The 21,003-nt window shown below is 33.5% G+C and overlaps 1 protein-coding gene and 1 long non-coding RNA gene across 9 annotated transcripts; one reads left to right on the top strand and one right to left on the bottom strand.

The window, feature by feature from the left end:
* Positions 1-711: 711 nt before the first annotated feature.
* LOC119633120 lies at positions 712-2,201 on the bottom strand. Of its 2 annotated transcripts, none has more exons than XR_005246851.1 (3): positions 1,894-2,201; positions 1,738-1,833; positions 712-1,678 (listed from the first exon to the last, which is right to left on the bottom strand). It is a non-coding gene; the product is annotated as an uncharacterized LOC119633120 (long non-coding RNA). The 2 variants fall into 2 exon arrangements; XR_005246850.1 differs by having other exon boundaries at positions 1,738-1,991; positions 2,056-2,201.
* Positions 2,202-2,694: 493 nt separating this feature from the next.
* LOC119633118 (potassium voltage-gated channel protein Shaw) lies at positions 2,695-20,758 on the top strand. 7 transcript variants are annotated; one of them, XR_005246847.1, is made up of 9 exons: positions 2,695-2,721; positions 10,204-10,865; positions 12,556-12,673; positions 12,749-12,943; positions 13,053-13,271; positions 13,368-13,971; positions 14,751-14,870; positions 18,445-18,776; positions 20,548-20,636. XR_005246847.1 is itself a non-coding variant. In XM_038026375.1 (9 exons), exons 3-9 carry the CDS (start codon positions 10,657-10,659, stop codon positions 20,718-20,720), a joined length of 1,638 nt encoding a protein of 545 aa, XP_037882303.1. In that variant the 5' UTR covers positions 2,695-2,721; positions 10,204-10,552; positions 10,655-10,656; the 3' UTR covers positions 20,721-20,758. The 7 variants fall into 7 exon arrangements, 4 of the variants coding, with proteins under 4 accessions (XP_037882303.1, XP_037882301.1, XP_037882304.1 ...); XR_005246849.1 differs by having other exon boundaries at positions 18,445-18,730; positions 20,548-20,634; XR_005246848.1 differs by having other exon boundaries at positions 18,445-18,763; positions 20,548-20,620.
* The last annotated feature ends 245 nt before the right edge of the window (positions 20,759-21,003 follow it).

Genomic DNA, 21,003 nt, shown 5'->3' with positions numbered 1-21,003 from the left:
ATCCGTCTACTGCTATTACCGACAATTTCGTTCACCACAGAATTCGTCATTGTTAAATTGCTATAGTAGTCCACAAAATTTTTGCGAGCGTTTGTCATGTGATGCTTATGATTTTTGGTGGAATTACTGAAATTTTGTATATAAAGTGCTTTCACGCATTAACGCCTTTAGTTTTGTCGTTCCTGTTGATTGTGGTCATCCAATAAGATTAGACGGGCTGTTATGTCTCTCTATCCTCAGGCACCATAAAAGCTCGTCTTCATCTGTTCAATCGCCTCGCTTGTGTTTTCTATAAAGTTTATTAGGATTCTTCTAGATAACCTTCGCGTTTTATTGTCATAAAAATTCGGTTAAAAAACAATCACAAGTCAAATAAATCAATTGGAAATAAATAAGATCTCTTGCTTGTATATAGTAGTCCAATAAAGCCTACATACATTATGAAAAATTAAGGTATCTCTAATTAACGATTGCATTGAGGTTGAAAGAATATACAACCAAATAAAAAATAATAAAAATTGATATTACTTATCCGTCTGAGTGACCGAGCAGACGAAGAGTCCCGCGGTAGAGTTTTCAACAAAGCCTATAGTGATTTGACGCTTTAGTCTTTGAATTTATTTCTTTGTCTAAATAAATAATTTTTCTCCCTTGCCTGTTTTTTTTTTTTTTTACCTTTGTGGATTTAGCGATTTCTGTGTACTCAAATAGACACCAGTTTTTCGTGTAGTTTTTTAAAAAGTTTAGTCGAAAGTGGTAACAACTTGTTACGCTGCAAGACTTTCAGACGGGTTCTTACGCCATATTGATACTAAAACTTTGGATGTAGGGAGCCTTTTGGCCCGAAAAAGTCAGCATAGGTTGGAAACGATGTTTGAATAAAATATTTTTTACTATTTTCTCGAAAATTAGTAAGCAGTTATTAAAAAAATACATTTCTCCGTTCACCTTTGGGATGTAAGGACAGTCGAGGAAATCCTTTGTCAATTGTGAGAACTCGTTTTAAATTCTATTTTGCGAGGCGATTCCACACTTACCAAAGGATGCACCGTCTCTGAAAATCAACCTGAAACTCTCCACTGATGATGGTGTCTCAAAACTTTTCTGTCCCATTTGCAACAAAGCTCTGAAGTCGCTAAATGTGAAAAGGCATACATCTCATGTATGAAACATGGTGAAAGGCATGAATCTCTTGGCGCTTTTTTTTCCCGCTACTGCGAAGCACGCTTTTGCACAGATGAACACTTCAAGAGACATCGTGATACGATTCATGCGACGATTCCATGTCGTCGCTGTAAAAATAGAAAGTTTTCTAATCAAGGGGAACATTGAATCCACATGCGCGATGTGCATAAAGGCGTTGATCGCGATTTATTCAAGTGTGATATATATCCACTCGAGTGAGTGTTAGTAAGTAAGTTACGCTATATTATAGTTACTTTAAAGCTTTATGATGCCTATTCATTAGAAATTAACTTGCCCAGTCAAGGTTTTTCTCTGAAAAAAAGCATTAACCCTCCTTGCCAACTGCTTAATACACTGTTCAATATTTATATCACAGATGTTTAACCGCACGTATACGGCCGTCATCTAACATCTAACTGTTAAGACGGTAACAATTGGCAAGCAAAAATTGGAAGAATCGGATACGGATCACAGGATATTCGCTGTTCGTGTGCTGGCAATATATGGATAAAATCATGACTTTTTAAAAAAAATTTATTTTGAGAGATTCACCTTGGTACGTAAACAAGCAACATTGTCCAATCTGGAACTTGGAAACTCTAGAGGAGTAATCGATTAACGTCCTCAATCACAACGGCAATCAGTTTTCTGCAATTTTGGATTGACGGTGTAATTGTATTTCAAGAATGCTGTTGCCTCGTGCTTTACCGAAAGATTAAAATTCCCTATTGTTGATATATCCCTACATAGGCGTTGCATGGAGGCGTCAAGCATTTTAAGTCTTCACAACTAATCAAGCCCATCACCTGTAATAGATTCATTACAGGCTTGGTATTAGAAATTGATTTTTTAAGCCAAGTTGCCCTTTACTCTATATTCACGGTATGAGAATTCCTTTTTGGCAAGTCCAGATTTGTAATTGTTTAATTTTGACGAGATGCGTAATGCCTTAAAACTTTAACGATCAGTGCCATTAAGTTTTTTTCCAATTTTCGACGGAACTTATGCATTTATGCTTTGTTCTTTGAAATGTTTATTTACATGCCATTACAAAAGCTCACGAAAACTATGGTGAACCAAATCGAGTAACTATAAATACGATATCTGTATCTATGTGCATGTAGATGTGTCACTATGAATGCCTTCATACAAAATTGCATGTGGGGGAGTATGTTGAGTAGATTAACACAAGCCGCACAAGTCTCGCAACTATATACATGATATACATGACCGCTGAGTAAGTTTATATGCGAATGAGAAGAGTACTTAATGGTGATAGTATTAGTAGTCGTAGCGGTCGTAGTAGTAGTAGTAGTAGTAGTTGGTGCCTGCGCCTTTACAAATGTTTGCGTTACGAAGAGCGATAATACATTAGTTTAGTAAAGTAGCTGACGAGTAGAAAATCGCATTTTTTTTTAAGTACGACTATAAGGAAAAATTTAAAAAATTAACGGGAACAAACGCATCTTTAAAAAGATAAATTAAAATATAAAAGAAAATAAAAATCAAAATTTCTTAAAAAATCATTTAAAGAAGGTGTGTTGACTCGTTTAATATATATTTATATATACATATATATATGTATATTTTTTTTTTTTTTTTATTTTTGAATGAAAAAAAGGAAAACTTCGCGAATATCTATTTAACTGGCAGTTATCATAAGAAATTAATCCGTTCTCTTAATTTATTTAAAGAAAAAAGGAAAAATCCTGCATATGTTGAGCCGACATTTGTTGGTCATAACTAAAGCTAGAAAAATCGATGAAGTTCATATCGGAAGAGTTAGTTAGTGTTAAGCGTATGCTTATATGAGCATTAAATTTTTTTTTTTTTTTTTTTTTTTTTAGATATTATAAAAAGTCTATAAAAATTTTATATTCAAATATATTAATAATAATTAATTAATGAAGAAATTGTTTAAAAAAAAAAAGAAAAAAAAACAAATATCGCACATCTAACGCAATTCAATTGATTCTGTAGCACATATTTGTATGTTTGAAATCGTTTAAATTGTTATTTTGTTTTTTTTTTGAGAGCGGTCTTCAGAATTTATTACCTTAATTCACTGGAATCATATGGGTCATGTGTGTATACTAAGAAAAACTAAAAACAAAAAAAAATAAAAAATGTATCCAGAAGAAATAAACAAAAATTTTTTTATTTCTACATATATAGTGTAATCATACGGGTAGCCTTGCGTATAATATAAAACAAACGATTTCTCCGATATATTCATGCAATGTAACATCACTAAAATAATGTTCATAATGTTGTGGATATGATTTTAATATAACATTAAACAAAATATTGAATTGCATTTAATAATGGCTACGAAATATTATTATTTGATTTTGTCTTAAAGCGAATTTTAAATATCTTCTAGAAAATGTACTTCTTATAACTTATAACACTTGTTGTACAGGTTATGCATCGGTCTTATGTATCGAATAGATTTGAGAGAGAGAACAATTTTAATGAAAATTGATAGAGCGTGGCATGTTTCAGCCGCATAGTGAAGCCTATTGACAATGAACGAGATCGAATAATTTTTAAAACCACTTCCCATGTATCGTCGCATTTCGTAAAAGTCGTTGTGAAGTAGTTTACGATATTTACTGGCCGGCCCTGCCCGTTTACAACGCTTCAACTTGTTTTACACTTTTTTAACATCGGCATTGGGTTTTGTTCGCTGATTGGCTTTAAAAAAGTACGCAATAAATACGCTTTCACGTTTAGGCGGCAAAAAAAAAAAGGATAATGACAAGCCCTCTTGCCGATACTCGATTTATTCGTTACTACCGTGTTAATGCAGGAACTGTAACTACCGTACTAAAAAAGATGATTCGAATTTTTCAACAATGTTTTTAAACATTCCATGCCTTACCGGCATGGTAAAAATGAGTTAGTAATTTAGTATCAAGTCTAGTGCACTTAAAACTGTTGCGACCGATTCCAAACCTTGAATAGGAAAAATTGGATAATTGATCAATATTTGTGTGCTTAACTATACCCATTGGAAATTTACATGGTAAAATTTTACAAGTTGAAACGTTAGAAGGGGAAGAGCAGACAAAAATCTACCTATAAACCTACTTCTCGTAGGCCATTTATGTTGTTCCTACGATCGAATTGTAAAGCTTTGAAAGGGTTATATTAAATTTGTGCGGATGCATGCAATACCCATAAGGACATGGGATAGAGTCACTTTTGATTATGTCCATCGGTTCGGAATCACTATCTGAATCGTATCGGACCACATTTTCGACGTCTTTTACGACGTTAACGTCTTTTTCGGAAAAGTGGTTGCATGAGTAACTTTAGGGTCACGTAATTTGTAAGAGTGTCTCATAAGTTTCTTCCATTCTTTCGCTGCGCTATCAAAAGACGATATTCGTTGTTTAAGGTTGATCTACTGTGTTATATATGAACTGTTTTACTCTGTTACCTTCTTCCATCTCTCAGGATGTTTCATTATACCCTCTTTCCAAAATTGTTGAGACTTCTTTGCAAAATATTCGTCGAGGTGCGTTTTTATTTTGCTTTCGAATTTCTGGCATTTATCGCGAGGTAAGGTCTAGGGATTACGGAGGATGAGGTAGAACGTCCCAATCAAACTGCAAGAGTTTCTGTCTTAAGGGATGAAAAACGAAATCTCGTCAATTTTGGCCGTTTTCCGGCTATGGCGGCCGCCAATTTATCGAAATGATTGCAATATTTTGCAAATTGATCGTTTCGCCTTATGGAAGGAGCTCGTAGTACACTACACCTTTCCAGTCCCACCAAACGTACAAGAGAACTTTCTCAGTATGAAGTCCTGGCTTCGCATTAGTTGAAGATCGATCTTCCTTGGCTCGATTGGGAATCCTCTTTAAAGAGAAATTTTTTTCACGCCGCTGAAGAATCAAATCGCATGTAGAGACACCGTCTGCGTCAATTGATGCGGAACCCAAACTTCATACCGATCACATATCCCATCTTAATTAAATAATTATGTACCGCTGTCCGGGTAACGGGAGTGGCATTTACTACCTCGCGTAGACTTTATAGCGGATTTTCAGCGAGCATGCTCTTGATCAGGTCCGTATCCGTCGTTTGCTGGACGACTGCTTCGGTCTTCATCATTCAAATCGATATTGTCGGCTCTAAACTTCTTACATCAATTGTAGGCGGTTCTAATAGTCGTAGTACTGCTTCTACAAATGGCGAATGCAATCTCGTCTACACTGCTTCCGTTTTTTAAGAAATGAAGCATAATTGACCGCAAATGCATCTTTTGGCTAACCATATTGAATACCGTAAGAAAAGATTTTAAAAGAGACTATGTCGTCAACGAAATGTGCTTTGAAAGAGTTGTGAGACGACTGAAATCAATGCCGTACACGAACAATAGATAAACATACCCGTTTTAAGGTCATATATAGTGTGGCGGGAAAAATCGTATGGGCCACCCTCAGATTTAACAATACACCCTGACCCTTTATATTGCCTTTACTTGTGTTAACAGTAACTTCTTTTTATATATTTTGTAACTAATTATACGATTAGCCAGGCGAACCGTGATCTCTTTAGAAAATGCTTTTAACCGTAGTTTCAATTTGTTTAGAATTGTTTATTTGTATAATTTTCATGCTATAAAATAATAAAATGTTGCCTTCTAAGAAAAAAAGCTTTCAAAGGATTAAATGAGGTATGTAAGGCTTGTTCAAAATAAATGTTTATTAAAGCGTTACACATTTTGTTTTGATTTTCTGCAATGAGAAGATTACGCTGATAAGACTATGACTTACGAAAAGTTAATAATAATGCATGACCTCTCTGCGCGGTCTCTGGTAAGTGTGGGCTGACAGAATTAATGTGAATTCAATACATTCTACGGTTTTGAACTATTAATGATGAGGAAGAAAATGAAAGCAATTTGCGCTATTTGTGTTGCACTCTATATAAAATTTTCACAAAAAATTCGACAAAAACAATTTATAATTCAAACAAAGTTAACAATTCGAACTTGGCTCCACTTTCATATATGATTTTCCTAAATTCAAAACAACATTCAGTAAAAGTAACGTAAACAAAATTTTGATTTTCTTAATAAAAAAGAAAATAATTTAAAGTGAAATAAAGTAAACAAGATATACATATATACATATATATATATATATATATATTCGCAAGTTTTCTTCTTCTAAATATTTATTTAAAAAGTCAAATTTTCCTGTGCTTGTTCTACTTTCCTTTCCATGGGTTTTCCTCCCAACTCTTGCAAATGTCCTTTTTTTCCTCTGCCCATTTTTTTTAGGAAACCAACTGTTTTTTGTTTACTATGGGCATGATTGCTTTTATTCTTAGCACAAAAACTTGGCATTATTTGCACAGAATGAAATTAATTTACTTTCGAATGCGAATACGCATCCGGTTGATGCGTATCCCGTAGAACATTTTTATTAAAGGTATGCCAGCCACCTAACCGAACACATCTCCAGCTTCGCTAACTTCTATTGACTTACAATGTTCTTCGTCGTCGCAACGATACCGACTTACCTCAGCCTAATGATTCTTTCATTGTATTTGACGATTTGATTAGATAACGATAAAAATGCCGATCAATCCCTTGGATTTTATTCTCCTGCCAAATACTTTGCATTTTTCCACTGTATATTCCAGTCAAGAGGTCATTCAATTTAATACTATTCGTGCAACACGCTTGTGGACTTAATGTCCGCTAACAATTATTATTTATTCATTGCCCGTTAAGATCTTTTTAGTTTTTCCGCGAGATTTCTTCCATCAAGCGATTAACTCAATATTAACAGTCTAACTTTGCGCCGGTAAAATTAATTGATCCAGCGTTGATAATAATCTTTGTGGATTTTATGATTCATTGAATTCTGTATTGCTGTCATGTGTAGTTTGCACACTAATCTATAATTCTCGCTTATACTCGCTGTCAAGGAAATTGAATTTTGAAAAAGTTTCTCAAGAGCACCTCTCCGCTTTTGTTCGCTTCCTATTCAATTGTAAGCCAAGGATATCTTATTGCTAGTAAGAATTTTTGCAATTGCCTCTTATTCTTGATTATTTTTACTTTTATTTTTTTATTGTCGCTTTAGTATTATTTTAAGACGTATTACTTAAGTTTTTCCTTTACATTAATTTTTAAATTAGTTTTATGTGAATGAATGAAGTGTAGTGTTGGATGAGTTCAGCCAAACGAAATAAAACCAGTACTACATGCATAGATTGCAATGGACGCTTTCTTCCGTTAACCGTAGATGGTTGAGAAACTTTTTGAACTCGGCCGAATGTTTTCTTACGCAGCGTACCGACTATATTGGACGTGCGCTTACAATTTTCAGCTGTATTGTACTTTTTATACCGAGGGAGATTGGGGGTAAATTCGTTTTGTCAAAACGTTTGCAACGCCCAGAAGGAAGCATCGGAGACCCCGCAAAGCTTAAGTATTCTTGATCAGCATCAAATTCTAAAACGATGTAAGCATGTCCGTCTCTTCGTCTGTCCGTCTGTATAATGTCGGTTGTAAACATTTTCGTTGCGTTAAAAATGAAGCTATCGACTTCAAATTTAGCAGAAGCATTGAAAGTTCTTGCACGCAAGTTGGCATTGAAAATGGGCCAAATCGGTCGGAGGACACGTCCACAGCACCACGTAAACTGAGGACATCTCTGTTGTTCAAAAGGAATGGAAAAGTGTTTTTTTGCTCATTGCTCATAAACTATGGCAAATATATGTACAAAAATTCCATCAGATATTCTATAGCATTTGTATACAAATATGGAAAAAATTTACCCCGCCTACCTAATATTTTAGTGTATTCAAATTGAATTGTTTTTTCAATACCTGCATAACTGGCAGAAACGGGGTTCAAAAGCCCCATAAAGTATGCAAATTCGAGGGCGGTTTCAAATTTGAAATACAACGAAACATGTCCGCCTATTCATCTGTCCATCTGCCTGTTTGCGCAATTTTGTAGCATTTGTGCTTCAGCAAAAATGAAGGCATCGTCTGCAAGTTTGCAAAACAATTTCCAATTGATCAAAACTTTTCAAAAGACACGCCTATAAGGCGCGCATGCCCATATGGTAAAAACATTTGCCTTGAAAATGGAAGAAATCAGTTGCGCCATATTACAGAGCACGAAAATTTTGTTTTTCTACCTTTTTTTGTCCTTTTTAGAATAACGGCTTGTTTTATTACCTGTTTTTCATGCTACGGCCTTCAACTATATCTATAATATGCAAAAATTAAGTAAACAAATTATAGCCGGGCAAGGATCACCCCAATTTGGAATGCCCAAAAATACTATTTGCAATGTTTTTCGCATAATGACTTTCCTAAAACAAGCCATTACATGGGAAACGAGGGCGCAAGAGTAATCCGATCTAGTCCACTTTAAGAAGACTTTGTCTTATCAATCTTATCAAATTATCTCCAAAATTGCGATCTTTGAGTTGGCAATTATCAGACAGACAGACGGATGGACAGACAAGCTTAAATGATTTCAGATAATAATGTTGAATCGAGCGGCACAATAAAAAGTACTCTTGGCGACTGCATACATTCACATAAACACAATACACGCGGTAGCAAAACATACATTTTGTTAACTATAACAGATATTGATTTAAATTCTTGAACAAATACTTCTTAAAGTCAATTAAGAAACTCATTTGATTAACTGTTATTTTTACATTTAACAAAATACTTTACCTTAATTTTGTTTAATGAGTGATGGATTATGATTTTTATTTTTCAAATAGAATGTCCTTTAAACTTAATCACTTGTAATTGGATCTCTAAGAGTTTTTGGGAACAAAATTCGTGTAAATACATTTAAATATGAATGCGTCCCCTTCTTATTAAAGCTCCGCAATCTTACATATTCATCAAATTCATATGTATATGATTTATACGTTAGAAGACGGTTAACTGTTCCATTTTGGTATGTTGTGTTATAAAGCTTATGATAATGCGTTTTTAAGAAATCAAACAATTGTTATTTAAACATTGTTACATCGTTAGTTTGTGTAAATGTGAGTGCACCTCTTGCTGCGCTTTCAAAATATTGGCGCTAGCGTGTATACTTGTAGTTTTCTAATAAAGACGTTTTTCAATATATTGTTGTTGCATTTTTTAATATTTGTTGATATTAAATATTGTTTATGTTTATCAGATAAAATTTCTATAAAAATAGAATTTCTTATTAAAATGATTCAAGATATTTAGAAAATTGTGAGAACTAAATATGGTTATAAGTTTTCTTTTTTCTTTTTTTTTCATTATTCAATTTTAATAAAAGGCTGTAAAAATCATTTTAATTTTTCATATATAATATAGCAAAACATGCGCATAATGTTTCAAAAATATTTTTCATTTTTCATTTTTTTTTTTTTTCATTTTTCATTTTATTTTTTTTTTTTCGGTAAAACGCGCATTTTCTTTTCCTTACCGAACAGTGCTGATGTAAATCATGAGACATATGAAGAAAGCAACAGCTTTCATGCTAAATAAAGCAGGTCGACAGCTTAGCAGAGCATTGCATGGGGTGCAATAATTTAAGGATAATTGTATATGGTTGTGTGAATGCGTATGTATGGAGGAGATAGCGTGAACAGAATTCAAGTAAAAAAGCCAAAAACAACGAAGGCATAACAAAAAAAATTAAATTTGTATTCTCTCGCTTCTCTTCTTCTTCTCTTTATTTTATCCGTTTATGTATCGCGCATTTTTGTTCAGTTCATTAACCTTAAAGAAAAAAAGAATCAACCACGTGTTGTTTTCAAAGGTAAACGACAGATATACAGTTTTGCTTTGCGTTGAAAGAAAAAGACAAAAAAAAAAAAAAAAAAAGACAAGAAAAACACTAAAATTTCTTATTAATTCCAATAACAAAAATGCAATATCTCTTTTTACAAATGCTTGTGTGTGTATGTGTGCGTTTGTGTGTGTTTTTGTGTGTACGTACACTTAAGTGTAACAATAAATTCTCATTTCCCCTTACAGGAGCTATAAATAAAGAAAAGTAACGTGTAACTCGATGTAAAAAAACAGAAAAACTATATCAAGATGTTTTTGCCTGACAGCTAATACATTTTATTACATGCAAATAAGCTTTGACGTACTAACATACATAAATACACGTAAATCTATGTATAAGATGAGGTTTTAAGTATAAAGCTTCTGCTGCTCCTGCTGCTGCTGCTGCTGCTGCTGCTGCTGCCGCCGCCGTTAATCGTTGCGCTAGTAGGAGTCTAGAAGACTAGTAAACTTTTAACGCATCTATCATTTATATCATTGAAGTTCTCTACTACTTCTTCGACATCGTTTATTATTAGCTGGCTTGGAAAGGAAGGTTTGTTATAACATATCTCATAGTTATTCCTTTGTTCCGTTTTATTCGCAGTCATGACTTATATACCGAAAAAAAATTCCTATTATTCACGCTCACATGCAGCTATGAATTTGATAAATATGGATTCGGAAAATCGGGTTGTTTTGAATGTGGGCGGCATACGACACGAAACCTATAAGGCTACACTTAAAAAAATTCCAGCCACAAGATTATCAAGACTCACCGAGGCGTTAGCCAATTACGATCCAATTCTGAATGAATACTTCTTTGATCGGCATCCTGGCGTATTTGCACAAGTTTTAAATTATTACAGGTAAGAGAATAATCCCGGCAAATATGGATAGGATTTATGTTAGGTAAGGGGAAAACTTTATTGCATTAAATAAATGCCATTCTAATCAGGTAAAATAATTAGATCCTCGCTGCAGAACTTTCAGGAGCTTTTGGGCGAAAACTTGATCTTTTCTTGTAGTCGGCTTTCCGTCCTTAGAAGATCTGTGCGGCGACTGAATTAAGTGCTAGTGGTGTATGGCGAGGGCCAAGCTATGCAATAGATGGATCAAAATTTGCCGAATAATATGTCCTAATAATATGTCTTAATAGTATGTTTGTAGTCTATCATCTTTTTGTGTTAGGCTGAGCGGCCTTTCTTGTTGATTAACTTCGGGCACTTTTTCTTTGTAGTGTGCTTTAATCGTGTTACTTGGCGGTTGAAAGAGAATTGAATCACTCATCCAGCCAGATTGAAGCAGCTTATAATCTCATCTCCTATTTATTGAATGACCGTCTTTACGATCTCCCACATACTAAAAACGTCGGGTTGTGAAGTTTTGTGATGTGACGTAGGCTAATTTATGGCCAGGCTTGTCCGTTCATAAGTTTTTAGTTTGTTCATATTCAATTCAATCAAGAAAAATTTGCTGTCCTGGTTGTCGTCCGTTGCCTTTGAGAAGGCATGGCACTACGTGAATATACATACGTTCATGTTTTCATTGATAATTTTCTCGATAATTATGTTACTTATGTTATTTTACTTAAAAGAAATACAGTTTCGAAAATATGATAGACAAACAGTTGATTGGGCCATCTATTGTGTCTCTATGAAGGTACCAGAGCAATTCCCATTATACTGTGTGATATATATTTTCTTACTCATCCCCGAAATCTGGGTTTATTCAGTTATTCGTCATTAAGACGGTATAGCGCTATATATGAGAAAAACTCATTTGAAAGGTATTTTTTTCTTTCACGGTCGTGCAATTATGGAAGTCTGTTAACTACAAAATCAGTACGTGGATAAGAGTTTTTTATGGATTTTCGAATTGAAGGCAGACGCTTCTATCTGTAGATTCTAGTGGATAGCACATCTTATCAAAGATAAACATCGTAAGGGTGAAAAGGCTTTAGGCTTTATGTACTTCTCAGAGTTTTGGAAACGAAAGTTTGAGAAGTTTCAGGCCGGTTATGCGTGAGGGGACCACAAAATGGAGGAGTGCAAGAAAGGCAAACATCTTAGGTAAATCCCTTCTTGACCGAAAGCGCTAATATGTACGTAATGGTGACTTCATACTTTATTGTTGATGTAGATCTGCCGAAGTCCATCAGTCCCTAGAGTTGCTTAGAAAACTAATACAACCGTGAGTGGTTGCTCCACTCAAACAAATGCAGAGGTTGTAGGACTTTTTATAAGATATATTAGCTAGTTTACCATTTCAACAATCCTAAGACTATTCTATACATGCTACGTCAGTTCAGCTCAGAGCCATCCATTTCATATGAACTAGTGGGCCTTGCAAAATCAATATTGTTAAGCGAGAGTTTCGATTGTTTCCTGCTTTGATAGGCGATCATAAGCGTTCTTTTAAAATAATCAAACTATTCTATAGAATTATTTAAGAACTTGATAGATCTCGGTCGAGAAATGATACGATGTAATGATAAGCGATTAATCTTCTGTTACAGTCATACAATTAAAAATATTGATATTTTCTTGTTTCATCCAGAACGGGCAAATTGCATTATCCAACGGATGTTTGTGGACCACTTTTCGAAGAGGAATTAGAATTTTGGGGATTAGATTCAAATCAAGTTGAACCATGCTGTTGGATGACGTATACGCAGGTTCCCCAATACCCTACTATACAAGTTATGTAAAAATTCAAATTTACATTCGATTGCCTTTAATTTTTTTTATAGCATCGCGACACTCAAGAGACATTAGCCGTTTTAGATCGTTTAGATTTGGATACAGAAAAACCGTCCGAAGAGGAGTTAGCTCGTAAATTTGGTTTCGAAGAAGACTACTACAAAGGTACATTATCATGGTGGCAAGAAATGAAACCACGCATATGGTCACTTTTTGATGAACCCTATAGTTCCAATGCAGCTAAGGTTTTTATATATATGCAATTGTTTGTGTAAAACGAAATTGATAAAAAAAGCTCAATATTTTTTGTTTTTTTTTTTGTTTTTTATTTGTATATTTGCATTGATTTTACAGATTATTGGAGTCGTTTCGGTATTCTTCATATGCATTTCAATATTATCGTTTTGCTTGAAAACCCATCCTGATATGCGTGTACCTTTTGTACGCAATATAACTGTACGTACGGCCAATGGCAGTTCGGCCTGGTTCTTAGATAAAACGCAGACAAATGCTCATATAGCATTTTTTTACATTGAATGCGTTTGCAATGCGTGGTTCACATTCGAGATATTGGTACGATAATAATGTTTATGGCTAATTTATTATTTATTAATTTTATCTTTTGTTTTTTTAATTTTTTTTTAATTTTTTTTTTTTTTCCTAATCAAGGTCCGTTTTATATCGTCACCTAATAAATGCGAATTCATCAAATCATCTGTGAATATAATCGATTACATAGCCACACTTAGCTTTTATATTGATTTAGTGCTTCAACGATTCGCCTCACATTTGGAGAACGCTGACATCTTGGAGTTCTTCTCAATTATACGCATTATGCGTTTATTTAAGCTTACACGTCATTCGTCGGGCCTGAAAATCTTAATACAAACATTTCGAGCTTCGGCCAAGGAATTAACTTTACTGGTATTTTTCCTAGTCTTAGGCATCGTTATATTTGCCAGTCTGGTTTATTATGCTGAACGTATACAAACGAATCCGCATAACGATTTCAATAGTATACCGTTAGGTTTGTGGTGGGCATTAGTTACTATGACCACAGTCGGCTATGGTGATATGGTGCCAAAAACTTATATCGGTATGTTTGTGGGCGCTTTATGTGCTCTAGCCGGTGTCCTAACAATTGCACTGCCAGTACCGGTTATTGTTAGTAATTTCGCTATGTACTATTCACACACACAAGCACGTGCAAAACTGCCAAAGAAACGAAGACGTGTACTTCCGGTCGAACAGCCCCGTCCACCCAGATTGCCAGGTAAGTTAGGAAATTATTTTTCTTCATTTTTAGTTTTCAGAAACTATTTTAAATACTACTAAACCAAAACTCATTTAAAAGTGTAGTGTTCGTTTTAAAATAATACTCATACGCTGCGTTAAACCCATCCCCGTGCGTGATGGGACAATGCTAATTTGTTATATTGTTTGTAAAGACCAGAATGCATGTATGCATATACATACAGTAATACAACAACAACACAAACACACAAATATATATATATATATATACATATACAGATATACACTCGCGTGCTTGTATATGTTTACATATATATATATATATGTACGTCTACAAATACAAGTATTTTTTTTTGTGTCGACAAACATCGAAACGTTCGTTTAGTTACATTTGGTTGCCTGGTACGCGGCTATTTGTTAGTCGATCTGTATATCCGTCCCCTTATTCTTTTGTTTGTTTTTCCCGTTCACCCAACCGATTATTTTTCGAGTTTTAATTAAATTATTAAACGGAAATTATTAAACGGAAAGCCCCAACGTGACACAAATAAAAGTGAACACATACATGGCGCACAAAAAGCGCCAAAGCGTCTAAAAGAAAATGCATTGTTAGCCTTTTTTTTCTATTTTATAAAAGTTAAAATTTATCAAAAAATATCTTAATAAAATTTAAATAATAAGTTATGAGGAATTTTATAATACGTAAATATTTTCTGATTTCTGATTTCTCTGCATGTTATCGTTAAAATGGAAGGTGGAATATATTTTTTTTATCTTTTTACTTTTGTTGTCAAACAGGAGCTGTGAGTGCTTGTGGTACACCTGGTTCCGGTCCCAACTCTGGACCCATGGGCTCTGGTGGTACCGGACCACGTCGCATGAATAATAAGACCAAAGATTTAGTGAGTCCTAAATCGGGTAAGTTTCATCTAAAATGTGTCTTTTACACATCAAATGTTTAAAAATAGAAATCATAACTCAGGGAACATCACCAGTGAAGTATATTGGCAAAAATACATAAAAAAGGGATATCAAATTCAAATGGAATAAATGATGCAAACTTAACCTTAAAACATTTGTATATTTTTGTAAATAGAATTTATTCATAAAAAGAATCGTTTCTTTACGTAAAACCGCCGCCACTGTTAACACACTTAATAACTTAAATGTTAATCACAGAGCACAGCAAAAAGGCGAATAGATAAATAAAAAGGCTAAGCTGAAAATCGAAAATTTCACTTATAAAAAAAATACTTACTTGAATAAACGCGTGTGATACCGTTTGCGCTTAGCTTGGCTTTAAATAGGAATTTGTTCGTTTCTTTTCTTAGATTTTTTTTTTTTTTTTTTTTTTTTTGTACAAGAAACTAAGGAATCTTTTAAAAAAATTCTTATGATTCTTCCTATGTTGCTCCATTTGCAGCTTTACTAATTAATTCTATCTTTTTAAAATTATTTTCTATTTTGTAAATTTTTGTAAAAACTTATGTACACACATGAATATGTATATATATACATATATATATATATTTATATATAAATATATATATGAATATAGATGAATACACGGCTATGCTTAGCAAGAATCGTGAAGGTAAAATGGCAAGCCTACTTTGAAATTAACAGCAACTACATCAGCAGCAGCATCGGCTTTTGTCTACCTCCTCGAATGATTCATCGTCAACAATAACAACATACAAAGCATCACAGACAACACCGCCTCAGAAAAAAGTCAACAAAATCCGATTTCTAACATCTAATCTAAACGAAACCAAAGCTTAATAAAATAAAAAAAAAAACAATATCCGGAATTCGCAATGATACGTTAACGGGCATTACCAAAACCGCATTAGCGCATTAGCGCGAAATTCACAATGATACGCTGACGGGCAAAGACCCTTAGCGCAAAAAATTTCCCTTTTTATTAATAACTATAACATATATATAAATTAATATTCGTATCAGGACACATGAAAAAACAAAAAGAAAAACAAAACAAAACAAAGAAAAGGAATAGAAAGACATCACGGATTTAGTACAGGATACATTTGTACGTATGTGTTTAAAAAAAAAAAAAAAAAAAAAAAAAAATACTTTCTCTAATCAAATTATTGATTATTTTTATGCAAAAAAAAAAATATCGAATATATCTTTACATATATACTTCTAAAAATAAAAAAGCATCAATACTACTCCTTCCTATACACTAATTACACTTATATAAATAAATGATATCAATATCACTATCCAATTGGAGGGAACTTCCAAATTGCGTAACACTCAACTTTTTATATGCGGTATGTGTTGGTTCTTGCGTCCAACCGTTTTTACTTCAAATTCATGGATAATTTCAAAAAAGCAAAAAAAAAAACTCGTTTTGATGTGCGTGTGAATGTGCCGTTCTGCGTGTGCGTGTATGTTTGTTTATTTCATCCTCACAGCTCTTTAAGCATTTCATACACATTCTCTAAATTAATTTCACACTAAACCGTAAGAATATATGAGATTTCAACAATAGCCAGCCAAAAAAAAAAAGAAAGAAAAAAACCCCTAAACAGCAATAAAAGCCGATAATCATTTTTAAACTTAAAATGCTTTATTTCGCGATAAGTATTTAATAAATTTTGAAAAGACAAGTCTTTCTAGCGAGTTGACGTGTCAAAAAGAAAGAAAGGAAACAAATAAAAACTGCAACAATTTCAAAAGAAAGCAATAAGAAAACTATATCCGGCTGTGGTCGAATCTTTCATATTCACACCAATCTTATCCTACAAAAATAGTAAAAAACAGATAATTAAATCTCGATGCTCTATAGTATTGTGTTTTGGTAATCTGCAGATATTGTAAGACCGTTGTTAGCCTGCATATGCAAATTTCCATCGTTGAATCTGTTGTAATGTATGAGGGAAGAGGGTGCAGGCAATAACAGCATAACCTGGGTTCAATTCCGGTGAAGGTAGACTATACTTTAATTACGAATGCCGCATTGTGGTAGATCTAATGAGTTTTGAGTCTGCAAAGCCATAATGTTTACCGGTCACACGGTACGCCCTTTCCGACTACTGCCACTCTCTGTTTCTTTCCCCTTCCTGATTTCTTTCTAAGCGGCAACGTGTTACATATAAAAAGGATATCGCCTGAAAGACTGAACACTTTCATTATCGATCTAAGTAGCGATCTAACGGCAGTGAGATTTTCGGACATCCCTATGTAGGAATATATATATATATATATATCGATTGTTTTTTTTTAACTTTATTGAACGGTGAAATTTACGCTCGGATTGATATTGAAAGAAATCCATCCATTGAATTTGTAACTTAACTGCATTATATTCGCACTAATCGGACTATTAGGTAGACTTTTGTTGATTACTTCCCCCGATAGCTTGACGGCTTTGTCAGCTATACTCCAGAGATCGATGCAGACATCGCTCCATTCTTTTGTCTGATACGCGTAAAAGTTTGACGATCAAGCAGAAGTGCGGCAAGAATAAGAATTTTTCAGTTCGAATTCTATTTATGCCTCCAAATAGGGAAGACGGACTTGGTATATGTGTGACTTAAATGGTTACATATCGGAAAGTAGAACCATAGCTAAGTTGTACCGCAAATCCAGGCTAGTGTGTTATGGACTACTACTTGCTGCACAGACTTCCTTTCTTTGTGTAGAACGTTTGACATCGAAGTACCTACACATAAACATTGCACAGTTCGAATTATTGGGCGTACCATGTGGCAAGAGCTTTTCCAGCATCCTTTGAGCCTTACCTGACGGATGGTCGAAGATATGAAGGCGAAGTCAAGAAGCTTTCATGCCTTCATGATTGGAAATCTGTTGTTTCGTACCTTTGAATGATAAGATCTCTTCTCTCTGCAATTACATTCAGTTTATCAATAAAAAAATATTTATAAGCACTTAGCTCTTAAATTTAAAGTTAACATATAGAAATAAATATAAAATATTTGAGTTTTGAGGGCGTCTGGAACTTAAGGTGTGGAAGGAAAATTAGGAATGATTTCCATCCATAGAAGTATGAAGGTTTTCCATAAAGAGACCGATCAGTCGGAATACCATTTTTTTATAGCTTTTTAAGAGCTTTTTCACGAGACTCTAATTCAAAACGAATGTCTAACGTGACATCTTTCGATTATTCGGCGAGCGACACCAAATTAATAAATTTGTTTTTTTTTTTTTTTTTGTTTACGGCTAACTGCTACTTGTAGGATTTTATTGTCAGATATTTAATGCGTTATTCTCATATATTCTCATTTCTATATCCTTTAATAATCAATTTCAATAAAACATACTGCGTTGCTTGAGATTTTCTTGTATTGTGCAATATTTTTTACATGCATTTTTCATCTATTCGTTCTTTTTAATATTCTTTCTTTCATCTTTGAAAACTTTTTTTTTTATTTTTATTTTTTTTCTATCAATATAACATTTTAACTAAAACCAACTTTAATCAACCTTTTTATATATCTTACAGATGTGGCCTTTGGTTTTGACTAAAAAAAAAAAAAAAAAAAGAAAAACAAAACAAAAAAACCAATTAATCACAATAACCTTAACTAAATCAATTCAACAGAAGAACTTTTTGTTTAATTTTCAAGAAACAAAACAAACGAAAATTATGTTTTATACAAGAAAACACAACCAGAGAGTGACACTTGAAAATTTCCTATAGTAACACATCTGCCTTACAACAAATTACAACAAATAAACTGAGAGAAAAAAAATGAATAAAGTTGGCAAGGAAAACACTGATTGGGAGGGTGTGTGTGAACAAACACTGAGTGCAGTTCAGAGTAATTTAGTAACGTTAGTTTTTTGTGTTAAGACCTCTCTCTTTCTTTCTCTCTCTCTCTCTTTTTCCCTCTTTTTTTTTATGCTCCCATAGCATCGTCATATCTTATTAAGTTATCCCTTTTATTTTCTAAACTTAGAACTGATTGATTTCATCTAGATTTAAAAAGAATCCTTAGAGTTACGTGAAAATTGGCATTTAATACATTTCTCACCATAGATATTACTTAGAAGTCATTCCCTATTCAAATTAGTTCACAAATCAACAATAGTTAAGCAAAAAAAAAAAAAAAATCGAAAAATTGGCTTAACTCGGTTTAAACATCAAATACCCACTAATTTTTCTTCTTTTCCAGTTTATTAAAATACTGAGGAAGGAAACTTTTTCTGTTCACTTTTATGAAACTAAGTCGCTATCGGGTTTTTTTATTGAAAATATCGGCTATCGCTAGCGTCATTCTGGCGAAATATGCATTCCGTCCACATTCATTTCTAGATTTAGCCGTTGCTTAACAGGGCAAATAGTGATCAGTAAAGCAAAGTAAAACGGAACGAGCGGAACGAATATAACGAGGTTGATAGCACGTTCCAGTTCAGTGATGCTAAAATTTCTTTGACCTAATACTTTGAAATACGAACGCAGCCGTAACCGCTTTTGTTTTAATGATCTGCGCGATTGGCTCAGTCATCGGCCGTAGTAGTGCTCAGAAATGCTTCTGTTGGGATGGAGCGATCGCATCTAGTTAATCTTCTTTTCTTTGACGGGCAGCATGTTTTTTGTTGCATACATATGGTGTCCGGATATTATCCGTCAGGATGTAGCCGCATTTTGCACCGTAGAAATTCTACCCGGATATTATCTGTTAAAAGTAAGCCGCATTTCGTGCCACAGGTCATCCGTATCCTAATTTGTCCCCTTTAGCACCATATATATTCCATAGGGATATTATCTCTCAGAATTTATCAGCATTTTCTTTGTATTAAACAGACAAAGTAACATTTACCACATTCGTTAACCACTTTCGAGTCACAGAATGCTCCACTTAGTCGAAGCTCGTACAAATTGCACAAATAGTAAGAGCTTGAGCATTGTACCTGACATTACTACGCAAAGCATGATTCTATCAGAAGGAGTAATATGATCTCTGTTTATGCCGAGAGAGAATAAGAGCCTTAATGCTTAATATGTCATGAACTTTAAATTCAATGGTTAGGTTGAAATCGCCAATCAAGTCTGTTTATAAGCGTGTCATTGCAATTAAAGGCAGTCGCAAATTGGTTATATTTACTTTTGCTTTCATATACGGAACGAAGGATAGACTTATATTAATTTTATTGTTCGCCTTATTATTATATCCAAAGACTACATGGATTACTACTATTATTGACAAGCGTGATATATGGACAGAAGGTAGTTAGATCGATTGATCGGTTTCCATCTGTTTACAAAACGAGAGCTATTGCATAATAAAATAATTCCTTTAGTCCTTCTTGGGTATTTGAAAAAAAAAAAAAAAAAAAACACATTCCTTTTCATTTAACATTTTTTTAAATAAATGTTTCTTTTTCGCTTGGCTTCAAAGCATTAAAATGCATGTTTCTGTTTACCTATACTAAGCTGCAAATATTTTAATAAGGCATGATTTTTGCTTATGAGCTTCCGTTAATAGCTTTTTATATGTTTTTTGATAAATATTTATGAATTTTTATTTTTTTTTTTATATACTTTCCTAAGAAAAAAAAAACTCAACTTTTGTCATTTTGTGTATTTACGTTCTGCATTTAGGTCCAATCGGTGCTAGCATTGTCGCAATAAGCCCGCGTACCGTACTCGATATGAATCCAGCATTGGCTATGAGTAAGCCACTATTTGAATCTCGGGGACCACCCATAACATCAAAGAATTTTAAAGATACCGAACACAATGCAACGGAAACGTCAAAACAAAACTTTTTATAGAAATAATTAGATTAAAAGTAAAATTAAAAAAAAAAAAACTGAAAAATACATAAAAAATAAATTGAAATGTTTGATATATATTTTTCACTTAATATCGTTCTCTTACTCTTTCTCTCTTTTTCTCTCACTTTCTCCCTCTTTCTCTCTCTCTCTCTCTCTCTCTCTCTTTCTTGAATGAATTTTTACGCTTTAAAAGTATTACTTAAAGATCTTAAAATAAAAAACAAAAACAAAAATAAATATGAAATAACTAACTACAACATGTCATGCTATTACTTTATCC

This window comes from Glossina fuscipes, unplaced genomic scaffold (genome assembly GCF_014805625.2).
Source record: "Glossina fuscipes isolate IAEA_lab_2018 unplaced genomic scaffold, Yale_Gfus_2 2, whole genome shotgun sequence".
NCBI classification, from domain to species: Eukaryota; Metazoa; Arthropoda; class Insecta; order Diptera; family Glossinidae; genus Glossina; species Glossina fuscipes.
This window is presented reverse-complemented; position numbering and strand designations above follow the sequence as displayed.